This window comes from Caretta caretta, chromosome 1 (genome assembly GCF_965140235.1).
Source record: "Caretta caretta isolate rCarCar2 chromosome 1, rCarCar1.hap1, whole genome shotgun sequence".
In the NCBI taxonomy this organism is placed as follows: Eukaryota; Metazoa; Chordata; order Testudines; family Cheloniidae; genus Caretta; species Caretta caretta.
The window spans coordinates 219,581,895-219,604,972 of record NC_134206.1 but is presented as its reverse complement, the minus strand read 5'-3'; the positions used below and the strand labels follow the sequence as shown (position 1 = coordinate 219,604,972).

Genomic DNA, 23,078 nt, shown 5'->3' with positions numbered 1-23,078 from the left:
CTTTTCTCCCCCCTCAGTGGCCCTGCCCTTCTGGCTCAGAGCGTGCCTAATCCCCACCCTCAAAAGACTGCCAGCGGAAGAGGTGCCCCCCTGTACTCCCATAGCCTGATGGGTTAGCACACTCATTTAGTATTTTAGAGATCCATGTTCAAATCCTCACTCTTCCTGATTCAATATAGGGACTTAAGCCCAGGTGCCCCAGCGCCCACGTGAGGTCTCTAACCAGTGGACTATTGGTTTACAGGGGATGCTCCCTTTTTGGATTTTCTTGAGAAAGGGCTCATCTGGCTTAGGTGCCTAACTACTGGAGAGTGTTTGCAGCTGTGAAATTTTCCATGGGATGGGAATTCTGGTTCCCACATAGTGCTACCTGCAGCAGCTGCCCATGAGGGGGCTTGTTTTTTTTAACTCAAGCAGTAAATGCTTGTACGTTTAGAACTATAGTTCTGGGCTTCAGATCTCTGTCAGTCAGAGTGGTGTATTACATGGACACCGGGTGAGGGTATAGAGTCTGCTAAAGTCAAGTCCACTTCCTGTCCCCATCAGTCCCTCTCTTCTCTTTCTGTCAGGATTGAACATCTTTAGCTGAGCCTGAGGACTAGCCAACCCAGCCTCTGGGCAGATTCATGAGCTCAGCTGGGTTGTGGTAGCCAGGAGGCCAGCTTTCAAGTTCAGCAACAGCAGGTTATTGGCTGCTCAGTGCTTTAGCCTGCAGCTGTGACTGTGCTTGTCCCTGCCCTGCTTCAGTTCTGGCTTTGTTCCTGTCCTGCTCCTGCCTTACTCCTGGTTTCTGACTCTGGGCCTCAGTGTTGGCTCTTGTTTCTGGCTACCTCAGCCTGGTTCTAACCATTGAGCTGGACTCCTGGCACCTGGGCATGACATTAATGCTCTGTAAGCATGATATAGTCTGCACAAAACTCATATGCCCTTGTAGTATGAAAAGTAACCAATGTCCTAGTACACCTGTTGCTGTTGGATGAGGAGGGTGGGAGGGGGAGGCCACTGAGACTGGGGCAGAGACAATGTGGCCATTGCCAGTGATTGGGTTCAGTGATGGTCTGGGCTTCAGGACATGTTGGGGTCCTAGGTTCAGGTATAGTTGCCTTAAGAGATATTCTGGCAGTGGGAGAATTCTAGCCTTTAATACTGTGATGGTAAATGCAATGTGCTCTCTAAATACTCAGGACTCTGAAAATAATTTTTTATCCCCCACACTTTTTCACAAAAATGTTGTGAACTTGTAGGTTTTTTTACTTGAAAGCATATGAAGTTTTTTAATTTTGTGATTTGATGTGAAAAGATAGGCCTTTGTCTAAATTAAGCTATGAATTTTAAATTTGTAAATCTGGACATTTCTGATCAAAACAAAGACCACTTTTAAGGGAAGATGGAACCATTTTCACTCCAGTCTGTCCTGTTTTGACCAAACCATTGCTTCCCCAAAAAACTCAGAAGGTTTCTTATTCAACTGAACCAGTTTCATTAAATTAAAATGCCATGTGAAATCTTAGATTTGGAGGTTTTGAGTTTCTTTGACTATTGCTCCACTTGTCATCCATATTTTTCCAATGAACATTCAGAAACATTCCGACTATTGAAGAAATTTATTATTCTGATTGCTGGGAGACACCACCTTTCTGATGAATATGAGAGCTTGCAGCGTTTAATGGTCTGTCTGTATTTCAGGCCAAATTCCAACAGAGGCATGCACATACCGGTGTCCCTGTGCACATACAATTATCTTTTTGTGTACATGGCCTTTTCTGCACCCATTAACTTTAAGCACCTTTGGTTTTCTTATTGCTTGTTATACTGAGAGATTGCTCAGCTGCCATAACAAACACACTGTCTATCCCACATCTGGTTACATTACAAAATCAGAACTTGTGGTAGTGTTTAACAGTGCAGCGTGGGATGTTTATCTGCTCTGCCCTTCATGGTTTCATTTTCTGACTGTTCTACGTTTAGGGAAGCAAAGAGCAGCAGCTCCTGCAGTCTGACCCAAGCAAGCAAACACATGCAGATTTGTATGCAGCATTAATGAAGGATTTACTGGTCTTCTTTGTTATGGTTCATCTTTTCTTTGGTTTGCCCTTTTGCGCAGGGCATGCATTATGCAATGTAGTTGAGGTCATCTTGATCGTTTTATTAATAGTAATAAATAATTCAGTGCTCACCAACAGAGCCCACATCGCCTAAGGCCAGAGCCCGGTCCATTAGAGCAGCTACAATCTACCACCTGCTTTTAGTACTGAGCTTCAAGCCCATGTTCTTAAGGGACCAACTCTGGAGTGAGCTGGGAGGTCAGACTCCATGGCACATTCAGTCTCTGCTGAGACTGCCCACAAGAGGCCACCTGCGATGTCTATTTTGGTGATATGCACCCTTGTCCCACTATGAAATGGATTTAGATCAACTCTTCATTTCACAAAGGTCACAATGAACAAATATCAGATGGAAATACCTTTCCCTTGCTCCCAAGGTGAGCTGGATTTGAACTCATGGCCTAGAGAGGAAAAACTTCCTATCAAAATCTAGCTCTAGGTATTTATTTGTCTCCCTCACTGCAGCATCTTGCACCTTCTCACTATTTAAAAAGAGAAATAACCATCAGTGAGCACCCGTGTGTTTGTTTAAAACACATTAATTTCTCAGATACTAAAATGAGAGGTGACCTAATGCCCAATATGGAGTGCCAGTCTCCTCAGTCCTCTAGCCCTGCCTTTCAGATGCTTTGATTAAAAGTAATAGTGGGTTTTTTTCAGGTATTATCTGCCTGCCTACATACTAAGGTACTACTCAACATAAGGGAGGCAGACTCTGACCCTAAATCATTCTGCTGATTATGCAAATGTATCTTTTGTTTTCAGACCCTGCCCTTTGGGCATTCAGCAGTAGAGCCTCCGGCATCCAGCCCCCCCAGGAGAAAAGGGAGATCCTGCCAAAAGAGTTCCCTCCCCAAGCCAAGGGGAACAGAATGGTCCTATCTATTCCCTCCCCTTCCCGATGCTTTGTAACATGGAAGTTGGGGACAACCCTTGTGCTCCCTGACATCACAGATCCACTCTCTAGGCACATACATGAATGCACATGTGCACACACATGTAACTCTGACAGATCCCACTTGTCAGCAGGTGGGATTCACCCTGGGACCTCTGAAGTTTAGTGCATGAGCCTCAAGCCAACTGGCTGTTAGCTAAGGCTGTAGAGCAAACTCATTAATCTCTCTAAGTGGTCTCGGTGCCACTAGATGGGACAGAACACCATACCCAGGAGGTGTGTGGGTTACCTACTTCCCCTAGCTGAGGAAGCGTGTCCTGAGCTTCAGAGACTTTCCAGTTGAAATCCCGGACGAGCCCCCACTTGTAACGCCAACAGATCCCGCTCGTCGGCAGGCAGGATTGAACCACACACACACACACGTTTGCATGGCTGGCTATGGGCCTGCTTGGGACATGGATTCCTTTCAGCTACATGCACTTCCTTGTCCCCCTTCTCTTCCTCATGCCGTGTCCCATCACATAAGATAATAGGTGGAAACTCCACCACATAGAATATCAGGGTTGGAAGCAGTGATGAGCTGCCAAAATCTTAACAACTGGTTCCTTCCTCACCCTATGAGGGGGTTGTGGCCCCCCCCAGGACCCCTGCCCCATCCACCCCCCTCCCCTGCCCCCTGACTGCCCCCGGAACCAGGCAGGAAGGTCTCGTGGGCCACCGTAGTGGGTGCCCACTCCACCCCACCCCTAAGAGCCAGAGGGACCTGTCGGGGGGCGAGGTGGGGAGTCCCCGAGGTGCTTACCTGGGGCGGCTCCCAGGAAGCATCCGGCAGGTCCCTCTGGCTCCTAGGGGCGGGGTAGCATAGCTGGGGGGGAGCAGGGGGAGCGGCCATTCCCCCCACTGATCACATCAAAAGTGGTGCCTTAGGCACTGACTCTGTGGGTGCTCCAGGGCTGGAGCACCCATGGGGAAAATTTGGTGGGTGCAGAGCACCCACCAGCAGCTCTCCGCCCCACACCCAGCCTCAGCTCACCTCCGCTCTGCCTCCGCCTCCTCCCCTGAACGCACCGCCCCGCTCTGCTTCTCCGCCCCCCGGCTCCCCCTGAATCAGCTGTTCGTGGGGGAAGCCAGGGCGGGCTGAGAAGCAAGCGGCGGCTTCCTGCTCAGGCCCAGGGAGGTGGAGGTGAGCTGGGGCGGGGAGCGGTTCCCCTGTGCCCCTCCCCCTGCCGGGTTACCTGCTGCGGCACGGGCAGCCCTTCTCGCGCCCCCCTGCCCCAGCTCACCTCCTCTCCACCTCCTTGGGCCTGCGCGCGAAGCTGCCGCTTGCTTCTCAGCCCTCCCAGGCTTCCTGCGCGAACGGCTGATTCGCGGGAAACCGGGGACGGAGAAGCAGAGCGGGGCGGAGCCTAACTCAAGGGTGGAGGCGGAGCGGAGGTAAGCTTGGGACGGGGACGAGGGGAGCTGCCAGTGGATGCTCTGCACCCACCAAATTTTCCCTGTGGGTGCTCCAGCCCCAGAGCACCCACGGAGTCGGCGCCTAAAGCGCCACTTTTGGCGGGTTGTTAAATTTAGAAGCCCTTTTAGAACCGGTTGTCCCACGAGGGACAACTGGATCTAAAAAGGCTTCTACATTTAACAACCAGTTCCAGCTCACCACTGGTTGGAAGGGACCTCAGGAGGTCATCTAGTCCAACCCCCTGCTCAAAGCAGGACCAATCCCCCATTTTTGGCCCAGCTCCCTAAATGGCCCCCTTAAGGATTGAACTCACAACCCTGGGTTTAGGAGGCTAATGTGCAAACCACTGAGCCCCATCTTTATTGACCCTTCGTGAATCCAGAGCAAAGGTGCTTGATCACTTTACAGGTAAAACAACTGCCTCACATACTCAGCCTGGGATCTGAGAGTCAAGCTGGGCTTTTTCCTTCTCAACCATCATTAGCAGTAATCAAGAGTCCACAGGTAAATTCTACCTTCAGTGACCCCGTGGAGCCCAGCTGTAGTCAGTACGGAGGACACACGTGTACATGAGGGTGGAATTTGACCCTGCTGTCGGAGCTTACAGCAGCTAGTGACTCTGCTCATGAGTCACAAGGAAGAAGAGACTCCTGCTCCCTCTCGTGGAGCTGTGTTGGCTCAGCAGGGTGAACACGAGTTAAGAGCGGTGTCATTACAATAAGCAGATTGGCCTCTGGTTATGCTCCAGGAGCAGATTTGCTGTGTAAAAAGGTGCTATTTTTGCAGTCACTTTTCAGGGCAAAACCACGCTTCAAGTGAATGTACAGCCGAGGAGTGGTGCTTGTTGGGGAGCCCACACAGCAGCAGTACAAGGGTCTCTCAAACAGCACCTTTCACCAGCATGCTCCACATCACAGCTGAAGGGATCATCTATGGAGTTAACAGGGTATCCATGCTCATTCGGAGCTTGGCCTCGAATGAGGCTGCCTTTTTATGGAAGCTATTCAGATACCATGGTGATGGGAGACTTTATAAAAATCTAGATGTATAAATAAGCTGGATAGCCAGACAGACTGTGGATTAAAGCACATGCTTCAGAGTATGATGGAATAGGAAATAGGTCACATAGTTGTGCAGTGATATCCTTGCCTGTGTATGTGAGAATTTCCTTCCTGATACCAGCTAGTGGTCAGTTTATGCTATGCACCATGGCAGTTGATAGCCCTCATCATTTTAACATTGCTAATATCACTGCAGATGCTGTTCCTAATATTAACGCTAGCTAGGGTAATATTCAAATGTTTTAAAAAGAGATCAAGGTATTGTCTCAGTTATATCCTGAAACAGTGAATCATAGAAGTTAATTATACATCGGACAAAGAAATACACGACTGAGTATTACTTTCACCCTTTAGGAAGAGGCAGAGGAGAGGCAGTGTTGCCTAGTGGATAGATCCCTGGACTAAGGCTCAGAAGACCTTGATTCTATTCCCAGCTCTGCTGCTGGGTGACCTTCGGGAAGTCACTTCCCCTCTCTGCACCTCAGTTTCCCCATCTGTAAAATGGGGATAATGACATTGAGTTTCTTTGTGAAGTGCTTTGAGATCTACTGATGGAAAGGGCAAGATACTAGCTAGGTATTATTATTTGATTATAAATCACTCTCGATGACAAGGATGTCTCTGGTTTTTCCAGACATGGATTAAATAGAAAAAATGATTTAGAGGGTCTTCTGAAAGGAATGACTGAATTAAAGGTGGAAGAAAGCAATGTCCCCTCTCACGTGCTGATCCATGGATCTTTAGCATTCCCTGTCGGATTAGATGACTCCCACCAGTCATTTCTTGCAGCTGCTCACTATGGAAGGGGTCGTGCTGTAGTAGCCAGTCATGAGAAACAGCTCTATGCACCAGCAATGAAAACTTTTATCCTCAACGCTATCCACTGGCTGGAAGCAGAAAAGGGAGGGAAAGTTGGCCTTGGAAACAACATGCAAAACCTTTGCCCTCTGCTAAGTCAGGAGGAGATCTTGTGTGAGCTAGCAGACCTGGAGGACAACCTGTGTGTGTATTGCTGCACAGCCAATAGTGACAGAGGGGCAGAAAAGATGCAGGAGTTTGTTGCAGAAGGAGGTAGACTGCTGATCAGGGGACAGGCCTGGTCATGGGCTACAGGCAATACTGGCCATCATGCCATTGCTGAGTATCCCAGCAACCAAATATTGAACAAGTTTGGAATTGCAATCCTGGAGAAAATCCTTGCGGTATTGAAATACCCGGCTGTATGCTTTGAAGATGTTTCCTCCCATTACCACTTTCGCTGGGTACTCTTTCAATTTCAGCAATACCTTAAGAAAAAAGAGGCTCTAAAACCCCATCTTCCTCATGGATCAAGAAGCTGGGGGAGGAGTCGACAGCATTCATAAAGATCCCAGCTCAGGACTCTCCACCTTTATTCTCCATTCAGAAGGAGCCAGCTGAGCTGGTCCTGGCTGGTGGAGTCCCCCATGTCAGTGCAGAAAACCCCATCAAAGGGAAGTTTGAGGAAGCAGTTTTAATCCACTTAGCTGCAGAGCTGTACAATATCTTCCCTGAATTCCAAAAATAAGCACCTCCCCTGAGTCAAAATCCTTTAGAAACTCCCCTGGCCTATCCTGTGACTGTTCAGATAGATGGAAGAAATGAAGGTAGGACACATCTTTCTTTCTTTCTTTCTTTCTTTCTTTCTTTCTTTCTTTCTTTCTTTCTTTCTTTCTTTCTTTCTTTCTTTCTTTGTATTTCATCAGATTGTCTCTGCAGTGCCTCTGGATGGAGTTGGGTGCTTTGGCTGGCATGCTCAGCACCTGCTCTAGGGACATAAGGCCCAGTTGAGGTGTCTCAGGTTGGGCACTGAGGCATCCCAAATCACTAGTCACTTTTAAAGATTTAGGCCTGGGCTCTTTTCTGCCTTCTGTGTCGCAGACAGATTTGTTATTTCAGTTCTAACTGCAGGGCCACCTGGTCTGTAAATTATGCCATTAGTTACACCTGTGCAAAGCAACAGGGTCGCACGGGTATTGAGGGTGTAATTTGAAGAGCCCGTGTACAGTTTTCATTCTCTCATAACTCAAAAGACGCAAAAGGGATTTTGCTCAAACATATCAGAAAAATTCAACTTCAGCCATAGACCACGCTTGGAAAGTTTCACCCACCCAAAGTAAAAGCTTCAGAAAAATAAGCGCATGCAAAATCCGTAAATCTGGATGGAAACTGTTATTCATCCTTAACTCTGAAGGTCATGACCCCTATCATATGATCTACCTGTGTTTCTGTCATGTCAGCTGCTGTGATTTCTTATAGGCATGACGGCATGGAGAAGCACTGGACTCTATATTCCTCCAGGAAAAACAGCCACTCTGCTATTCCCCTCCACTGCCATCAGGGCTAATCTGATTGTGAGTACTTTCCATTGCTCTGAATTACAATCAGACAAACCATTCTCATTTCCTTGTGTAACCCACAGACCTCGTGGGTGTGGTGTTCTATCCCATCTAGTGGCACTGAGACCATTTAGAGAGAGAAAATGAGTCTGCTCCACAGCCTTAGCTACCACACAGCTGGCTTTTAGCTCATGCGGTAGAGGCCCATGCACTAAACTCCAGAGATCCTAGGGTTGATCCTGCTCACTGACGACTGGGGTCTGTTGGCGTTACACTTGCACTTTGTCTTTTGCTGTACTGACACCAGATACATGAGCAATTGCTTCTCATGTTTATGCCATCAAAATCCTGGAAGGCGGCTCTTTCCATTGCCTGAGGCCACGCTGCCATGCTTCTTCCTCTCAAAAGTTACTCCACCAAAATATGCAAACCCAGCACATCATCTATGATCTCCTTCATCTGCTCTAGACTACTCCCACCAGGCCACATAGATCTGGCACTTCACTTCTGACCAAGTCTTTCCTCCTCTTCAGGCTGCTTTCTCTGCAGAAACTCTTGTGTCTCTATGAATGGAAGAGATGTAGCCACCACTGCCAGTTATAAATCTATAGCCTCCCCCTCACATTTGAAAATGTTTATCTCTGTCTTCTGCTTCCATCCTCCCTTATCTCCAGGCCTCCTAATTCTAATAACTTGTTTTCCTTCAGGATTTATTGGACTTTGTTATTAGGACATAAGAGGAACTGCACCAGACTCAATCCATGTTCCACCTAGTCTAACGCTCTCCGATAGTGGCCCATACCTAATGGTAAAGGGAAAGGTATAAAACCCACATAATGCTATACTGTGGCAAGCAATTCCATTCCTTTAAGGGGACAGCAATAGGAGGAACTATGGAACAGATTGTGCCTGTCTCTGAGTGGATGTACAAGGAGCCTTCCCACTCCACTCTGACAATCACAATCACATTCCTTGCACACAGGTGACAGCATAGTCACAAGATGGGAATACTGTGGTTCTGAAGAAAAAAAGATCATGGATCGCATAATATTTGATCCCGTGTTCTCTTAGGCCTTGGGGATTTGCTCCAATTTCAGCCATCAATGGCCAGTCCTCGAGGTTGCATACTCCTAGTGTAGATAGGGTAATCTGCGGCAGATTTTGCAGTCATTTGCCCTGGTGCAGTTTACCCCTGTTTCCAGCAGGGGTAAGCTCCACTGGTCCAAATAGTGGCTTTGCCTATCCACATGAAGTGTTTGCATCAGTGCAGTGATGCCGGTGAGGGGGCACAGGTGGGGCAAATGACCACTGTAGACAAAAGCCTAGTCACATTGGAAGCACCCCCAAAGGGAAAAGCCTCCTGTAAATCAGCACAGGGAAGGAGGATTCTGCTTCCTCTGTGGCAACCTAGTTGGAATGTTTGGTTTAGACGCTTGGGGCTCAGTTCTGCCTTCAAACTCCTCCATGCTGCTCTCATCTGAGTCAACGTGAAGGGTCCTCACCTATCCCAAGGCGTGACCGGGTCCTGTGCTGTGTAATATTGGCACTAGCCAATGGAAAGAAGAGTGTGTTGCTTATGGGAGTTGGGTAAATATATTAAATTCAGGGCAGTGGCATATCTAGGATAGGAAAACTGGGTGGGCCCCGGCTTTTGGGTGGGCGGGCAATGACGGGGGGCCGCTTCCCCTCACAGAGGGGATTACGGTTTTGTGGGGTCCTGGGCCAGGACAAGTGGGGGTTCCTCCCCACTCCTTCTGCCTGCAGGACCCCCTCCTGCTGGAGAAATGCGGTCGGGGTGTGGAGATGCCCCGATCCCCCCCGCCCCCACTCCTGCTGGAGAGCAGAATCCGTGAGCGGGGTCTTGCCCTGCTCTGCCCCACCGGTGCACCTGCTGGGGAGCGGGGTCAGGGCGTGATTTGCGTGGGCCTGGATGCTAAGTGGCATGGGCTGCGACCCACCCAGACCCACCCCTGTCTACACCCCTGGTTCAGGGATGAACCATTCCAATCTGTTGCCTCTCTGGTGCCTTTAGCTGAACCCTAACTCCTCCAGGTGCAGATTGGCTGTCACTCTGATGACCTCGGGGATGCAGAGGAGCTGAAGCGCCCTCCTGTGGTCATCAGAAGTTTAACATTGAAACTGCAAAGATGGAAGTCCCTAGTCTGTGGGGTGGCCTCATCTACGTCCTAGTGACAGAGAAATGAACACTGGGCCAAATATCTGTCACCACAGAAGGGGCTATGCGGGCTTCTTTTTCAGGCTTAATAAGTGGACACTATTCCTAACTGAAGACAAAAGAATAAAGACATATTTCCATGCTGCTGACTTGGCCACATTTTCCTGCATTTTCCATGGTCGCATGTTATATCGTCTGCAGCTGGAGACAGCATAGTCCTAGGGATAAATGTTGCACCAGGGGAATTGCCCATAAACTCATTGCAGAAAGTGTTCTGTTCCTAGCCTGGAGTTCTATTTTATCGGTCTGTCTACCCCCCACCTCTGTGACATCATCACCATCTGCGTATCTGAGCTTCCTAGCCTCATTTGAAGTGGCTTGGTATTAAAAATGTTTCCACTCTTCAGCCAAACAGTGGGTGTCATACATGAGGGTGTCATTGGAGCTAATCAGTCCCCAGCACGTTTTATAATACATCTCCACGAAGTCTACCAGTTGGTGTGATAGAAACAACCCTATCCAGAGGGACTATGAAGTTAGGATGATTCTATTGGGTGAGTTTTGGTGGAGCCGTCCTTCTTTTATTTATGTATAAAAAATCTTTTCAGCCAATGACATTTGGCTTTAAATGCTGAATTAGGGGAAACCAGCATATCTGCCTGGCAGGACACCGCCCGTCACTACCCTACTCCCTGGGCTGAACTGGCTAGTTGGAACATCATCCTGACAGTACCTGCTGATGACACCCACAATATAGAGAACCAAGAGACTCTGCTTTTCCTCTGGGAAGAGATCTTGACAGCCATAGCCAAATTGGCAGTCAAACCAGCAACTTTTCCAAGGCCAGAGAGGATTGTGGCAGATGTTCAAATAGCTACTGGCAAGAATAATAATCATAACATTTTACCTTTCTCTAGGATCAGTATTTCTAAAGGGACCCTAGTGCATTAAAGTTACAACCCGATCTTGAAGATCCTTATTTATATGCATCATTCCATTGACTTCAGAGGACTAGCCATGTGAGTAAGGATTACTTGTGTGACTCAGATTTTCCTCTATACATGTCACATCACCTGATACTGAAATGCAGCCAGCTCAGGGGAAGAATACAATAGTTTTTTAGAGAGAGAGACTGGCAGGCAGATGTAGGATAACAGTTAACCTATGCATCATTGCACCTACTGCTGTGGGAGTGAACCATGGTGAATGGGGACGGAAAGAATAGAGCTGGTCCATTGGGACCTTATGTTAAATTAGGGCATTCAATCAAGATTTAGGTAGTTTGGTAGATAATGTGGCTCTGGAGATATGCATGCACAAAAGCTCTTAAAGCAGGATGGAAAGTGGTGTGTTGTGTATCAGCAAAATGCTGCTTTCAGTTGTTTAGAAAGCAAATGCAGCTTTATGACAGTTCACTAATGAAACACCTGTTAGAAAGTAGGTCCTAATGGCTCTGTGCTCTAACTGAAGCGTTGGTAATAGGTAGTAGAAGCCCTCTGAGAGCAAAACTTGCCAATTTTCATAGTTGTACCTGTTTTAGGGGATCTGTTTTAATCTGATCACAAAAGCAGCTGCTACAATCTCACAGTTTGTTTCTTTATGAAAGATGGCAGTCATCTCTAACTTTATGAAAGATGGCAGTTTCAGTGTGTTTGAAGCTAAGCTACTCTCAACTAGGCTGATCTCCGTATCTCCACAATCTCCGCAGGCGGAAGAGATGTTGCCCGAGGAAAGATGACCACTGTCTCTTATTATTTGCAGCACTGTGCTCAAACAAGCTACTTGATCCCTGTTCTCCCGTATGAACAAAACCTGAAAAGATGTTCTTGTTTGGAAAGCAAACAGCTTTAACTCAAAGGTAGACAGGGGTCAGATATGCGGAGGGCTTGTCTTCACTGCAGAATTGTCTCGAGTGATAACCCAAGTGTTGCCCCTAACTTGCATCCCTTCCATGCAGCCACACACACAACCCCTTTCCTCGAGTGTGGTGGTGCTTTTCGCTTGACTTGGCTGGCCTGTCAGGAGGTATAGGGCATGTTTACAGAACAGCTAGATGCCTGTGGCTCCAGCCCGGAGCTTTGGCACCTTCCCACCCTGCAGGGTCCTAGAGTCCAAGCACCAACTCAATCTACACAACAGTGAAACAGCCCTGCAGCCCTAATCCCGTGAGCCCAGGTCGGCTGGCATGGGTCAGCCATGATGGTCTAGTTGCTGGGTAGACATACCCATACAGCCTGAGTTAGCACAGCTTGTCAGCTAATACAATGTGCATGTCTACACTGCATCAGGTTGTGTGATTGCAGCACACAAAGACATACCTGAGCTAGCTTTAATTTATTTAGCGTGGGTACCGGTAGCAGTGAAGCCACAGCAGCATAGTCTTCAGTGCAGGCAGTACAAGCCTGGGACCCTGGGTAATTAATTAAACCTGACCTCCAATTTTACTGCTGCAATATTACATACATTTGTGCCCATTCTTTCTTGTGAGTGCGAAGTATCAAATTTACATGCAAAACCAGTCGGTGTTCTGACTACCCAACAGATGTGTAAACATTAACAGTAACCCACAAAGTCAGAAGGTTTTAAAATCATGCCCTAAGCCTACCATGGCTGTCTTTGCAGGAGTATGTTAGCTCTGATTATCCTTGCCAACCTCCTGTTCTGCTGTCATTCACCCTGCAGTGTAAACATCTTCTGCATCTTTTTCTGGCCTAAAGTATGAACTGGAGTGATGCTGTACAAACAGATGTGTTCCAGATGCCTGCATTTCAGTGACAGGAGAAGGGATTCCTCCATGACTCTGTGTGTGTGTGCATAGAGGGATGGATGTGTATGCAAAGAGGGACGGGTAGGTATTTTGTAAAGTGCTGTGAGATCCTTCCAGATGAAAGATGTTATATAAACAAGCTGTCTATGTGTGTGTTTTCATATGAATATATAGAATTAAAACAGCAAATAGAAAGCTCTTTAGAGAAGTGTTTGCGAACTAGTTTAATAGTGCTAAAGAGTTATTTTTATTTTTGTACATGTACTTAGACTTTTTCAGACAGCCACATTTGTAGAAAAGAAAAGAAAAATATTCCAAGTGAAGATCAGGGCCTGCTCCACCCAGCAGCGAAAGACTTACTCGTTGTTCAGGAATTTTTTTCTAAAATACTAGGGAAGGGAATTGTATTTTAAATTATGTTTTTGTTTTGTTTCTTTTCTGACCTTCAGCTGGAAAAGGCCTTTGGATGGGAATCCTTCATTCAAATCTTTTCTGAGTACCAAACATTGTGCCATGTCCCAGCAGACAATGACTCAAAGTGAATCTGTGGGCAGCAAAGTTTTCTCAGCAGGTGCAGAAAAAATTGGCTCCTTTTTTTTAAGGCCTGGGGGTGGCCTATTAAGGAAGAGCTTTCCCAGCAGCTGGCCATATCATTCCCAAAATGGCCAGAGAATCCAATGGAGCAGTATCTTTCCCAGTAAGCGACCAGTTACAAACGTAAAAGAAAAGAAGATAAGCACAGCGCAGGGGGATGTAATAGTTGACCTCTCAAGGTTCCTTCCAGCCCAACATTGCTACAAGTCTATGATTCTATAATTCCACTTTATGACTGATCCAAGATTCTGCAATTGTTTTAATTGGCATCTGAATGGTAGAGAATGAATCTGAGTGATGGCTCTGCATCACACAGGGGATATAGGCACCCTCTGCTTAGCTTGTCCTCCCCCACCACCTTGAACTGTAGCCCTGCATCAATTCCCTCTCTTTAGCCATGGAAGAGGGAAAGACATTCCCCCTTTTAAAGCTTAGGGAACCAAACACCACAATAATTTCCCCTCTTCTCTTCCTCTCTGGTCTTTACTCTAAAAGACTATGGGGTCTGCATTTAATTTGTGGTTGGAAAAAGTAGAGTTTGTTACTGAAAATGATCAGATGAAGAATGGAGACAGGGAGGAAAATGATGATAAATACAAAACCAGGAGGACGTCAGGAATAATACAAATAGGCATCAATATAACTGTAAGGGTGAAATTATGGCTAAAATAGTCCTAAGAATAAGGATTGGTGGCCAACACATTTATGTTATGTTAGAAAATACCACATTCTACAAATGCCTGCAAGTTCTAAGAGCTGAATTGCCTTTGTTTTTCCCAGAGTTCTGTTCACTCATGCTGAGCTACATCCCACAATTCCCTGCAATAGCACAACTCAGCATTTGGCATACGCTGCTAGGAAACTTGTCAAAATCAAGATACATTTGTTCTCTGTCTCGGTACAAGCTGCTGGGGACGGTATCTTCACGGACTGGTACCTGCAGCGCTAGTACCCAAAAGAAAGATGAGAAAAGGAACAGAACAAGCGAAGGAAGTGGGACAAACTGATGGGCTGGATTTTAGTGACAGGCAAAAAGTTCTGTAACTTGTAAAATCATCATATAAGTACCCCTAGCTGAAATGTGCAACTTGGGGAGCAGGCTGTGAGTGTAACAATGCCGCACAAGACAGCTTCCTGGAGCCTGCTTTCTTACTGAACCTTTTCCCTGCACTATATTATTTTTGGCTTAGAGCAATAAACCTGACTGACATTGGTCATTAGGGGACTTGAATATATTTCATAATGAATCAAAGTGTGATCAAGCAATTGACTATACAATTTATCACCAGGATGGAAATTCAAAGATGAAATTGAGACTTTCCTGGTAAAATGGGTAGGCCAAACATGCTTGCTTTTTGTTATTTTGAAACAGGTTTCTCTCCTCTTATAGAAATGACAGTTTGTTAAACTAAAAAAATCTGTTTGATTTAAAAAACGGTGCTGGGCAGATGTCACAGGCAGTGAGAGGAAAGAGGGTGACCAGATGCCAGCATTGCCAACCCCACAAGGTGAAAAATCATGCCTGGCCCCCAAAACGATGGGATTTTTGAAAAAAAAAAAGGATATTATAATTGTTGGTCTTTTGATTTTTGCATTCGCCTCCTCCGTGTGTGTGACAGGTGTGGTGCTGCCAACTCCCCCAGATTCATACAGGAAGGTGATTCTGGCCTTGCTGCAGGAGCTCTCTGGCTGCCTGATGGTTCAGAGCTTCCAGCTTCCCAAAAAAGCCAACATTCTAATCAATTAATTCTGTGCTCCCCCAGCCCAGCGGTGAATCGCGCTGATCAGCTAGTTCTGCCCCCACCTCCTCTCCTGTGAGGAAGGTGACAGCTGCTCCCTCCCATCCTGAAAACTCCTCTGGCTCCTGAGTGGTGAGGGGGAGAGCTCTGCTTGCCTTCTTCAGCAGCTTTGACTGGCTGTTCTTCTCCAGGAGTCAGGGTTGTGGGGAAGAGAGCCCATCGGAAAGGGTTGTTCATACAGACTCTCCCATGAGTGCTTGGAATGCAGAACTTGCAGTGTCAGGTGCCCTAGTCTGTCTGTCTAGCTGCTGAACATTTGCAGCAAGGAATGCAGCCACCTCAACCCATATGTGGTCAATTGAATTGCCCCACCTTCACAGATATTGTAGAGACTGCAGCATGCAGTTATTTTAACACCAATATCAACATGTGTAGGTGGGCATAAGGAGGTCCCACTAGGGGATGGAATGGTCCCTTCTGGCCTTTAAATCTCTGACTCTCCAGTTCATTTTAAGCTGGTCAAAGCTACGCTCCATCACTAATCAGCATGTGTTAACGCTGTGGTGAAACCTTTGTTCATCTGGCTTTGTTGAGTCTATGTATGGCTTTGTTACCAAGAAAGCAGAGAGTATGCAGGGTCCCCAAAATACCGGTAGGGGTGGGTACACTGTGGATGTCAATGTTGTGAGGAGAGAAGAATGTGCCATTATGTCCATGCCTAAAAAAAAATCAGACTTAAAAAGTTCTGACATCATACCCTTTTCTGGCTCAACCCTTACAGACATCCAAGAACTGTCTGCATTGGTCCACCACAGCTTGCACCACAATGAAGCAGCAGAATTTCTCTTAACTAACTCATTGTGCTGGTGGCATGAGTACAGAATGAGCCTGTTCATACCATTTAAGTGTCCAGCACGGTTTGGGAATCATTGCTTTTCAAATCCCTCAGTGAGCTTGAGTACACTCGACACCTTGATCACAGAGCCCTGCAGCATATTATGTGTTGCCATACACCATGGTACCCACTGCAGATATCCCGACCTCAAACTGGTGCCTGCCTAACCGGTAATTGGCATCTACAGACTCAGTTTTTACAGAGCGCTCTCCATGCCTCCTTGGATGAACCCCTCTTTTAAATGCACTGATATGAAAGTACAAAACGCTCAATAAACTCAGAGCAACTTTGATTTGTTTCTTCACATTTCCATGATAAAAATGATAATTGCAGCAAAATTTTCTGGAAACGCCAAGCACTGGGGAAACTGTGAGTAAGAATTTGAGTTGCCTTATAGCACCAATGCCATCACAAATTCCACATGAGGTCACTACCCTGAATTGTAACATCACTGTTATCAGAATCCTCTGGTTTGAAGAAAAGAACCAGTTAAACAACTTCTCCCCATTTTGCTGGTCCATCAAGGTGACAGAGAGACACAAATTAGCAAAGGGTTACAGAATATTTTATTAGAACTTTACACAACAAACAGAGCTGAGGCCTAAAAAAGCAAACAGGAAGCAGTTAAATAAGGCTCTAACAGTCAATGCATTGTTTAAAGGGATGGTATCAGGATAAAAATAATGTGTTCCTTATGTTATAACTACCCCCTTAGGCTATTAACTCTGAAAGAAATGTAAGAAAAATTAATGTATTTCTCTCGTCCCTCTTTATGCTGTTCATTTACCCTTTGCCCCTCACTCATCTTGGAGAATGACCTTACATGAGGTCAATTTCATTTCTGCTCTGGGTCAGTTTCACTCTCTGGTCATCTGGCGTTAACCACACATTTAAAGTAAAAGAAAGTATTCTCTCTTCTCATTACTTGTGTTTTAATTTTGTTCATATTGGTTTTTGTAAAACTCTTCTCCTTCCTCCCTTTTACAATTCCCTACATCCATTTTTATATCGAAATACAATCTAGCTCTACAAAAACCTACCTTTTAGGGCTGAAACTACTGACTGTTTCATCCTCAAATCCCATTTCCACCCCGGGTCTCTTCCCTTTTGCGTTCTAGCATTACCCATCCTAGTTATTCTTCAGGGGTCTGGAGTACTATACAATCCCCATATATATGTCCCAATGGGAAAAAGTATTTTACCAGACTCCTTAATATTTGGTGGCGATGGCAGTAGTTGGGACGTGTAGATTATACTAGCCCACTGAATACTCAGCAGAAGGGAAGAGAGATGCTTGCTCATGCTCCTCCCTTCATTAATATACACATGGGACTGTATTATACCTTTTGATATGTAACAGAGAGAGGCATGCAATGCCTCTTTAGACTCTACACTTCATTTTAATATACCTAAGGTAGAGCTGGACTTTACCCTCCTGCCCAGTCACAAGAAAAGTGGGATCAAGTTTTTCTCCTATCCTTTTTTACACCTATTAAACACTAATCGTAAACCACCAATCAGAGCAGAGGACCCCCCCCCATTCCCACCAATCAGAGCAGAACATGTTCCAATGTTCTAAACCCCTTGTTCCTGCACAGTGCGGAATCCCCATATTCAAAGAGATGCAGCAAGACGCAGGCCAGGCGTTTGGGAGGGGTGGCTACAGCCTGAGCCACAGGGAGAGGGATGGGGCAGAATAATTCCACAGGGCTACCAGGCCAACTGAGGACAAGAAGTGCCTCCCCCAGTCAGCCCCAGCAGGTGTTTGCCAATGGGAATCTCTGTGGGGAACAGGGGCTGGCAGAGGCTGTGCCATGCTGGGAATCGGTTCCCCCAGGAGAGGAAAAGATCTCTGGGGGGCAGGGTTGGGGTCCCACGGGAGGGAGCTACATTTGTGCTGAAAGGGAGGTTAAAGTCCCAGATGGGGTGACCCATCCTGTGGATTTAGGGCCAAGTTACCTTTATGTATATCGGGATAGGGTTCCACTGTAGAGCACTGTGTGTGTGAGTTAGAGGTGTGAACAGGAGTTGGGGTCCCTGGGGAGGACTGTGTGTGTGTGGTTTATTGTGATATATCAGAGGAGAGGCCCCATTGTGGCATCGGTGCACGCAGAGTAGGAGTGGGGGGTTCAAGCTAGAGGCCCTGCATTGAGCTACTCTGTGCCTCAGTGTTACATTTCAAAATTACTCTTTCTCCCAGGAGTTGGATTCCTTCCATGAAGAGCGCTCTGGCTCCCCTCAGACATCTGCTTCTTCAGCCAGTGAAAGTACCATTCCCAACAGCCCACCCCAAAAACGCATGCGCACGGCCAAGGGAGAGAGCTCCCAGAGCCCCGAGGAGGCCTCTGAGTATCTGGGTGGTGACAATGGGGTCAGATTTCACATTCATCCAAGAGATGAAATTAAGATTTGTGACCGCTTCCTGCTGGGGGGCTGCACCCAGGGGGACAGCTGCCCCCTCCACCACACCCACTATCCCTACCATTGGCAGATTAGGCGGAGGGACAGCAAAGCCTGGCAGAGTGTTAGCGAGTCAGCTCAGCGGCACCTAGAGAAACTTTACTGTGACACTGGAAAAGAGCAGATTAAGTTTGTGGACAAGTAAGTGATGGGAAGCCAAACTCCAGTCCTGGAATCGACCAGCAGGAAGAGCTGTAGGAAACAGTGGGAGAGGTGCTGAGTATAGGGAGCTCATGGTGTCTCAAGTCCCTGCCCCAATCTGGGATGTAGCATAGGGAATACCTTGCACGTTTCCCCACTTTCATTCATTCCACTCCCCAGTCCCTTATGTCCCACATGTGTGGGACTCCCCTCACTTTTCTTGTTGAAAATTATTTTACATCAGAAATAGACTCAAGGAACTAAGGTTACAGAAGGGGTAATTTGCACTAGAAGCGTGGATCCCAAATTGAGAGCTACGGTGTAGGCCACAGTGCTGGCTGCCAGGAGCTCCCACCCTACTGCTGTCCTGGCCTCACCCAGCAGGAGGTGCTGTAGAGAACTGGGCAGGAGCACTGGGTGCAGGGGAAGCTGCTAGCTCCTCCAGTCCTGGCCTCTCCTAGTAGGAGGTAATGGAGGAATTATTGTTTACTGTATCCTTTTCCCGCTCACAGAGGCGGTGCTGTTGGGAGCATTTTTCTGCACTCCATGAAGCTGGTTTGCTTCATCGGACCCTATGACAAAGTGCGGCGACTTTCCAACACCTCTGATCCAAAGGAGAATCCCCACTTCCCCACAGAGTGGGCGGCCTATTGGAAGAGCAATGACAATTGGAAGAAGTATGAGGAGGTGAGGAAAAGGGAACGGCAATCCAACCTGCGTCATGTATATCATACAGTGCGTTTCCCCAACAATGCCTCACTGAGGTATGCAAGGGAATTACATACTGTAGTTAAAGCAGAAACAACAGCAAAGGGGGAGACACACTGAGGGGCACAGACAGAGGAGAGAAGGTTTGTGGAGGGGAGATACTGAGGATGGGGAAGGAGCTTTCGTCGGCAGGAAGAGAAAGGAGTTTCTCTGCTATGGCCTGAGGGAAAACCAGGCTGAAAAGGCTAAAGGATGCTGTAGGGAAAGGAAAGGTTTAAAACCAGGTCATAGTTAGTCAAGATGAAGACAGGCTGGATACTGGCAGATCTTTGCCTCTGGCTTCCCCAGATAGCTAAAGAATTATTGATGAAGGTGGCAGCCTAAGGAGCAGTGTGTGTGGGTCCTTGGCTTTCCTTTTTGGAGCACTCTCCCTGTACACCTTCTCTTCCTTTCCCCCTCAGCCCATCTCCCAAGGTCTCCTTGCTGCCTATGAGCAAGACAAAGACAGCTACACCTTTGAATGCCAGGGCCACTTCTTCATTGTGGATCTGAAGCGCCATGTGCAATGGAACCGGGATAAGGGATACGTCCGCCTGGTCCAGCGCCGACCTTCCTACCGTCCCCTCCTCAGTATGGTGCCACATCTGATGTAAGTGACTCCCCTGGCAACCATGGTCCTAAAGGAATATAACAGCATTCAGAGGAGATTAATTCTTGTCTCACTATCTTCCTAGGACACTCCCAAGAAGACCCTGGGGAACAGTTCCTTCCACTTCTGACGTCCTCGGGGAGAATCCAAAGGATGGCTACTGTGGATCCTATCCTGTTGCCTGGGTCCCGAAGCCACCAGATGGCCAGGCTTTCCTGCAGATGGAGGTGCTACCAACAGAGGTTGCATACCACAGAGTTTGTGCTCTCTTCCATCAGTCTGTCTCAGAGGAAAAGGCACTGGTGCTGGGGATTTACCGAATCCGGAACGACGATCTCTGGGAAAAATATACCAGGTATAAAGAGAAATGTTGTGGGGAGATTGTGCTTGTATGTGTACATATGTGAGCGTGAGAATCCTAGCCCGAGTGCCAGAGGGGGAATGCTGGAGCTAGTGCCTATACGTGTGGAGCTCACCATGCTCACGGCAGGAAGTGTAAAACCTAATGTCAGTGCTTTAGGGTGCAGAACCCATGGCGCTGGAAGCCTAGGAGCATGAGCCCTGGAGCTAGTGCGCTAAGGTGTGCACCCATAGGAGTATGACTGAAGGAGCTAGTGTGCGAGGGTGTGAATATTAGTGCTTGTTTCCTCAGGTGGGATTTTAGCACACCGGCGTGAGCATGATTGCTTCTCATTTGGCAATTCCTTGTGCTGGAGTGTAGGTAGATTCAGCTGCACTGGAGTTTGCATATTTGGATGCATCCTCGGGAATGGGTGCATGGATCCTAGTGCACTGGGTTGTTTGCAGGGTCCATGCATGTGCACTGGTGCAGATAGTGCACTTGAATGTGAATATTTGTGCAGTGGTGGGCAAATCCTAATCTGCTCAAATGACATTGGATGCACTTGTGTCATTGTTGGATGGATCCTTGAGGGCTGGGGAAGACTGACCCCCTAAGTCTTTCCCATTCAAGCTTTTGGCCTTTATCTATTGAGTAAGTGGAGATGGAGGGAGTTGGGGGGAGTTAGGCCTCTAAGTTTCCCCAAACATCCCCTCTGGGCAGGATCTAAGCCTGCTTTTTTTCCCTTTGTGTCTCCTTCAGGAAGAAGGCCATCATGTCCCATGCATGTTCACTGCAGGAGAAACACCAGCTGGAGAAGCACCTCTTCTATGGGAGTGCTGCTGACTTCCTGGAGCCCATCTGCCAGAACAACTTTGACCCCAGCTTCTCAAGGCTGCATGCCCCAATCTACGGCAGGGGCTGCTATTTCTCCAAGAGTGCCATCTATTCACACCGCCACGGCCAGGCGAGCAAGGCCGGGCTACGCTACATGTTCCTGGCCAAGGTGCTGGTGGGCAAGACTGCTGTTGGGCATAAACTTTTCCGCCACCCCCTGCCCGTGGTGCCTGGTGGGCAGCTCTTCAACTCCTGGGTCAACAGCAAAAGCAATACCCAAGTGTATGTGATCTCTGACAACTGCCAGTGCTACCCCTACTTCCTGATCAGCTACAAGATGCTCTCTGACCCCGTAGCAGTGGATGGTTGATAGTGCAAGGGGGAGGAACTGCTCATTAGGAAAGATTGCTGACGCAGCTTTTCTGATCAGGCTCCACTTCCCCCTGTGGGGACACACTTTTTGTTGTCACCTACAGCCTTCCTATGCAACCTGCTCTGTAAAACCCACTCTACATCCACTCTGAGCAGCAGCTGTGACCCTCCCAGTGTATGTGGAAAAAAGGCCATCTAGTTTCAAAAGAGCTCTGTCCCATCCCATCCTATTCAATCTCCAGCGGATTTACCCACCCTGTGTTCAACTTCACCCCTGTCACCTTCACTATCTGTCCAAATGCAAACATCCCTGGAGGCTGTGCCATCAGACACTGCTCCAAGCTCTGGCCTGGAAGCTGCTCTATTACACCATACGAGCCATCACCCTCCGTGACCTCTCACTGCTTTTGTAGACTGCAGTATGTGATTCACAAAAAGTCACCACTTTGTTCATGACTCACCTTCTCTTCCACCTTCTAAAGGGGCCTTCAGCCTGCGGGTAATTGATTTGTCAACAGTTGTTTGCACAGTGGCTTGCTGTAGTGTTTGCTAAGTTTTCTGGTGTAAGACTAATTTAGAAGTATTGTTAGAATATTCACCATGGGTCAGAGTGCTCTCATGTGTTTGTAATTATTTAACATATAGGTTCGTTATACAAAGGCAGAGTGGCTGTAAGCATCTGCTGTGTTTAGTCTGTTGCATGAAACCCCCCAATGTCAAGGATCAGGGAAAGTTTCTGGCTGCTCAGGCCTTGCTCCCAATGATAACATGTCACCTGCCCCTGCAGGAAACCTCCTGTGATCCTCAGATTTTGGGACCTAGGAATTGGCCAGTCGTTAGTGAGTTAATATGTCCTAATGCCTGAGAACCTGTGGATTGCTCATTTATTCATGTAAGCAATAACTCTTTAATTCACACTGTACTATTAACATAATTACTTTCTTTGCCAAGTTTCCTTGCCTTCATAATTTGCGATCACTTGCCTTATACTTTACATTATTTTCTTGTCTTTAAAATTAAAGAGCTAAGAATGTTGTTTACTGCACGATATCAGTGTGAGCTACATTATCTAACACTTGGTTCATTAAACCTGTTACTTAATTTGATTTAATACCCCAGCAATCACAATTAATGTAGTCTAGGAAGTTACGCTATGTAGAATTATAGAAATATATGGCTGGAAGGAACCTCCAGAAGTCATCTAGTCCAGCCCAGTGTCCCCCACCTCCACCTCAACACACGCTGAGCAGGACCAAGTGACTGGGAGTTCAAGGTAAGTTGTGGGTACTCTGTACCTCTAAAAATTCTCCTATCACGATTAAGTGCCAAAACATGGATTTGGGGCCTACATTTTCAAACGGGACTGACCTGAGGTGCTCTGCAGGTGACACGTTTTTTCAAAAAGGCCTGATTTTCACAGAGCAGTGGCTCAGCACTTTTGGAAAGTCAGCATCCTCTTAAAGTGTCAAGTCAGGTACCTCAAAGCTAACACACTTAGGATACTATACAGTTTTGTCGAGAAAAGT

At 47.2% G+C, this 23,078-nt stretch overlaps 1 protein-coding gene and 1 pseudogene across 1 annotated transcript; both read left to right on the top strand.

The window, feature by feature from the left end:
* The first annotated feature begins 485 nt into the window (after positions 1-485).
* LOC125633727 (TRPM8 channel-associated factor homolog) lies at positions 486-15,158 on the top strand (annotated as a pseudogene).
* A 2,573-nt stretch (positions 15,159-17,731) lies between these two features.
* LOC125630308 (protein mono-ADP-ribosyltransferase TIPARP-like) lies at positions 17,732-22,502 on the top strand. Its single transcript, XM_048836060.2, has 6 exons — positions 17,732-17,806; positions 18,246-18,646; positions 19,159-19,333; positions 19,816-20,003; positions 20,089-20,358; positions 21,106-22,502. Exons 1-6 carry the CDS (start codon positions 17,732-17,734, stop codon positions 21,548-21,550), a joined length of 1,554 nt encoding a protein of 517 aa, XP_048692017.1. The 3' UTR covers positions 21,551-22,502.
* The last annotated feature ends 576 nt before the right edge of the window (positions 22,503-23,078 follow it).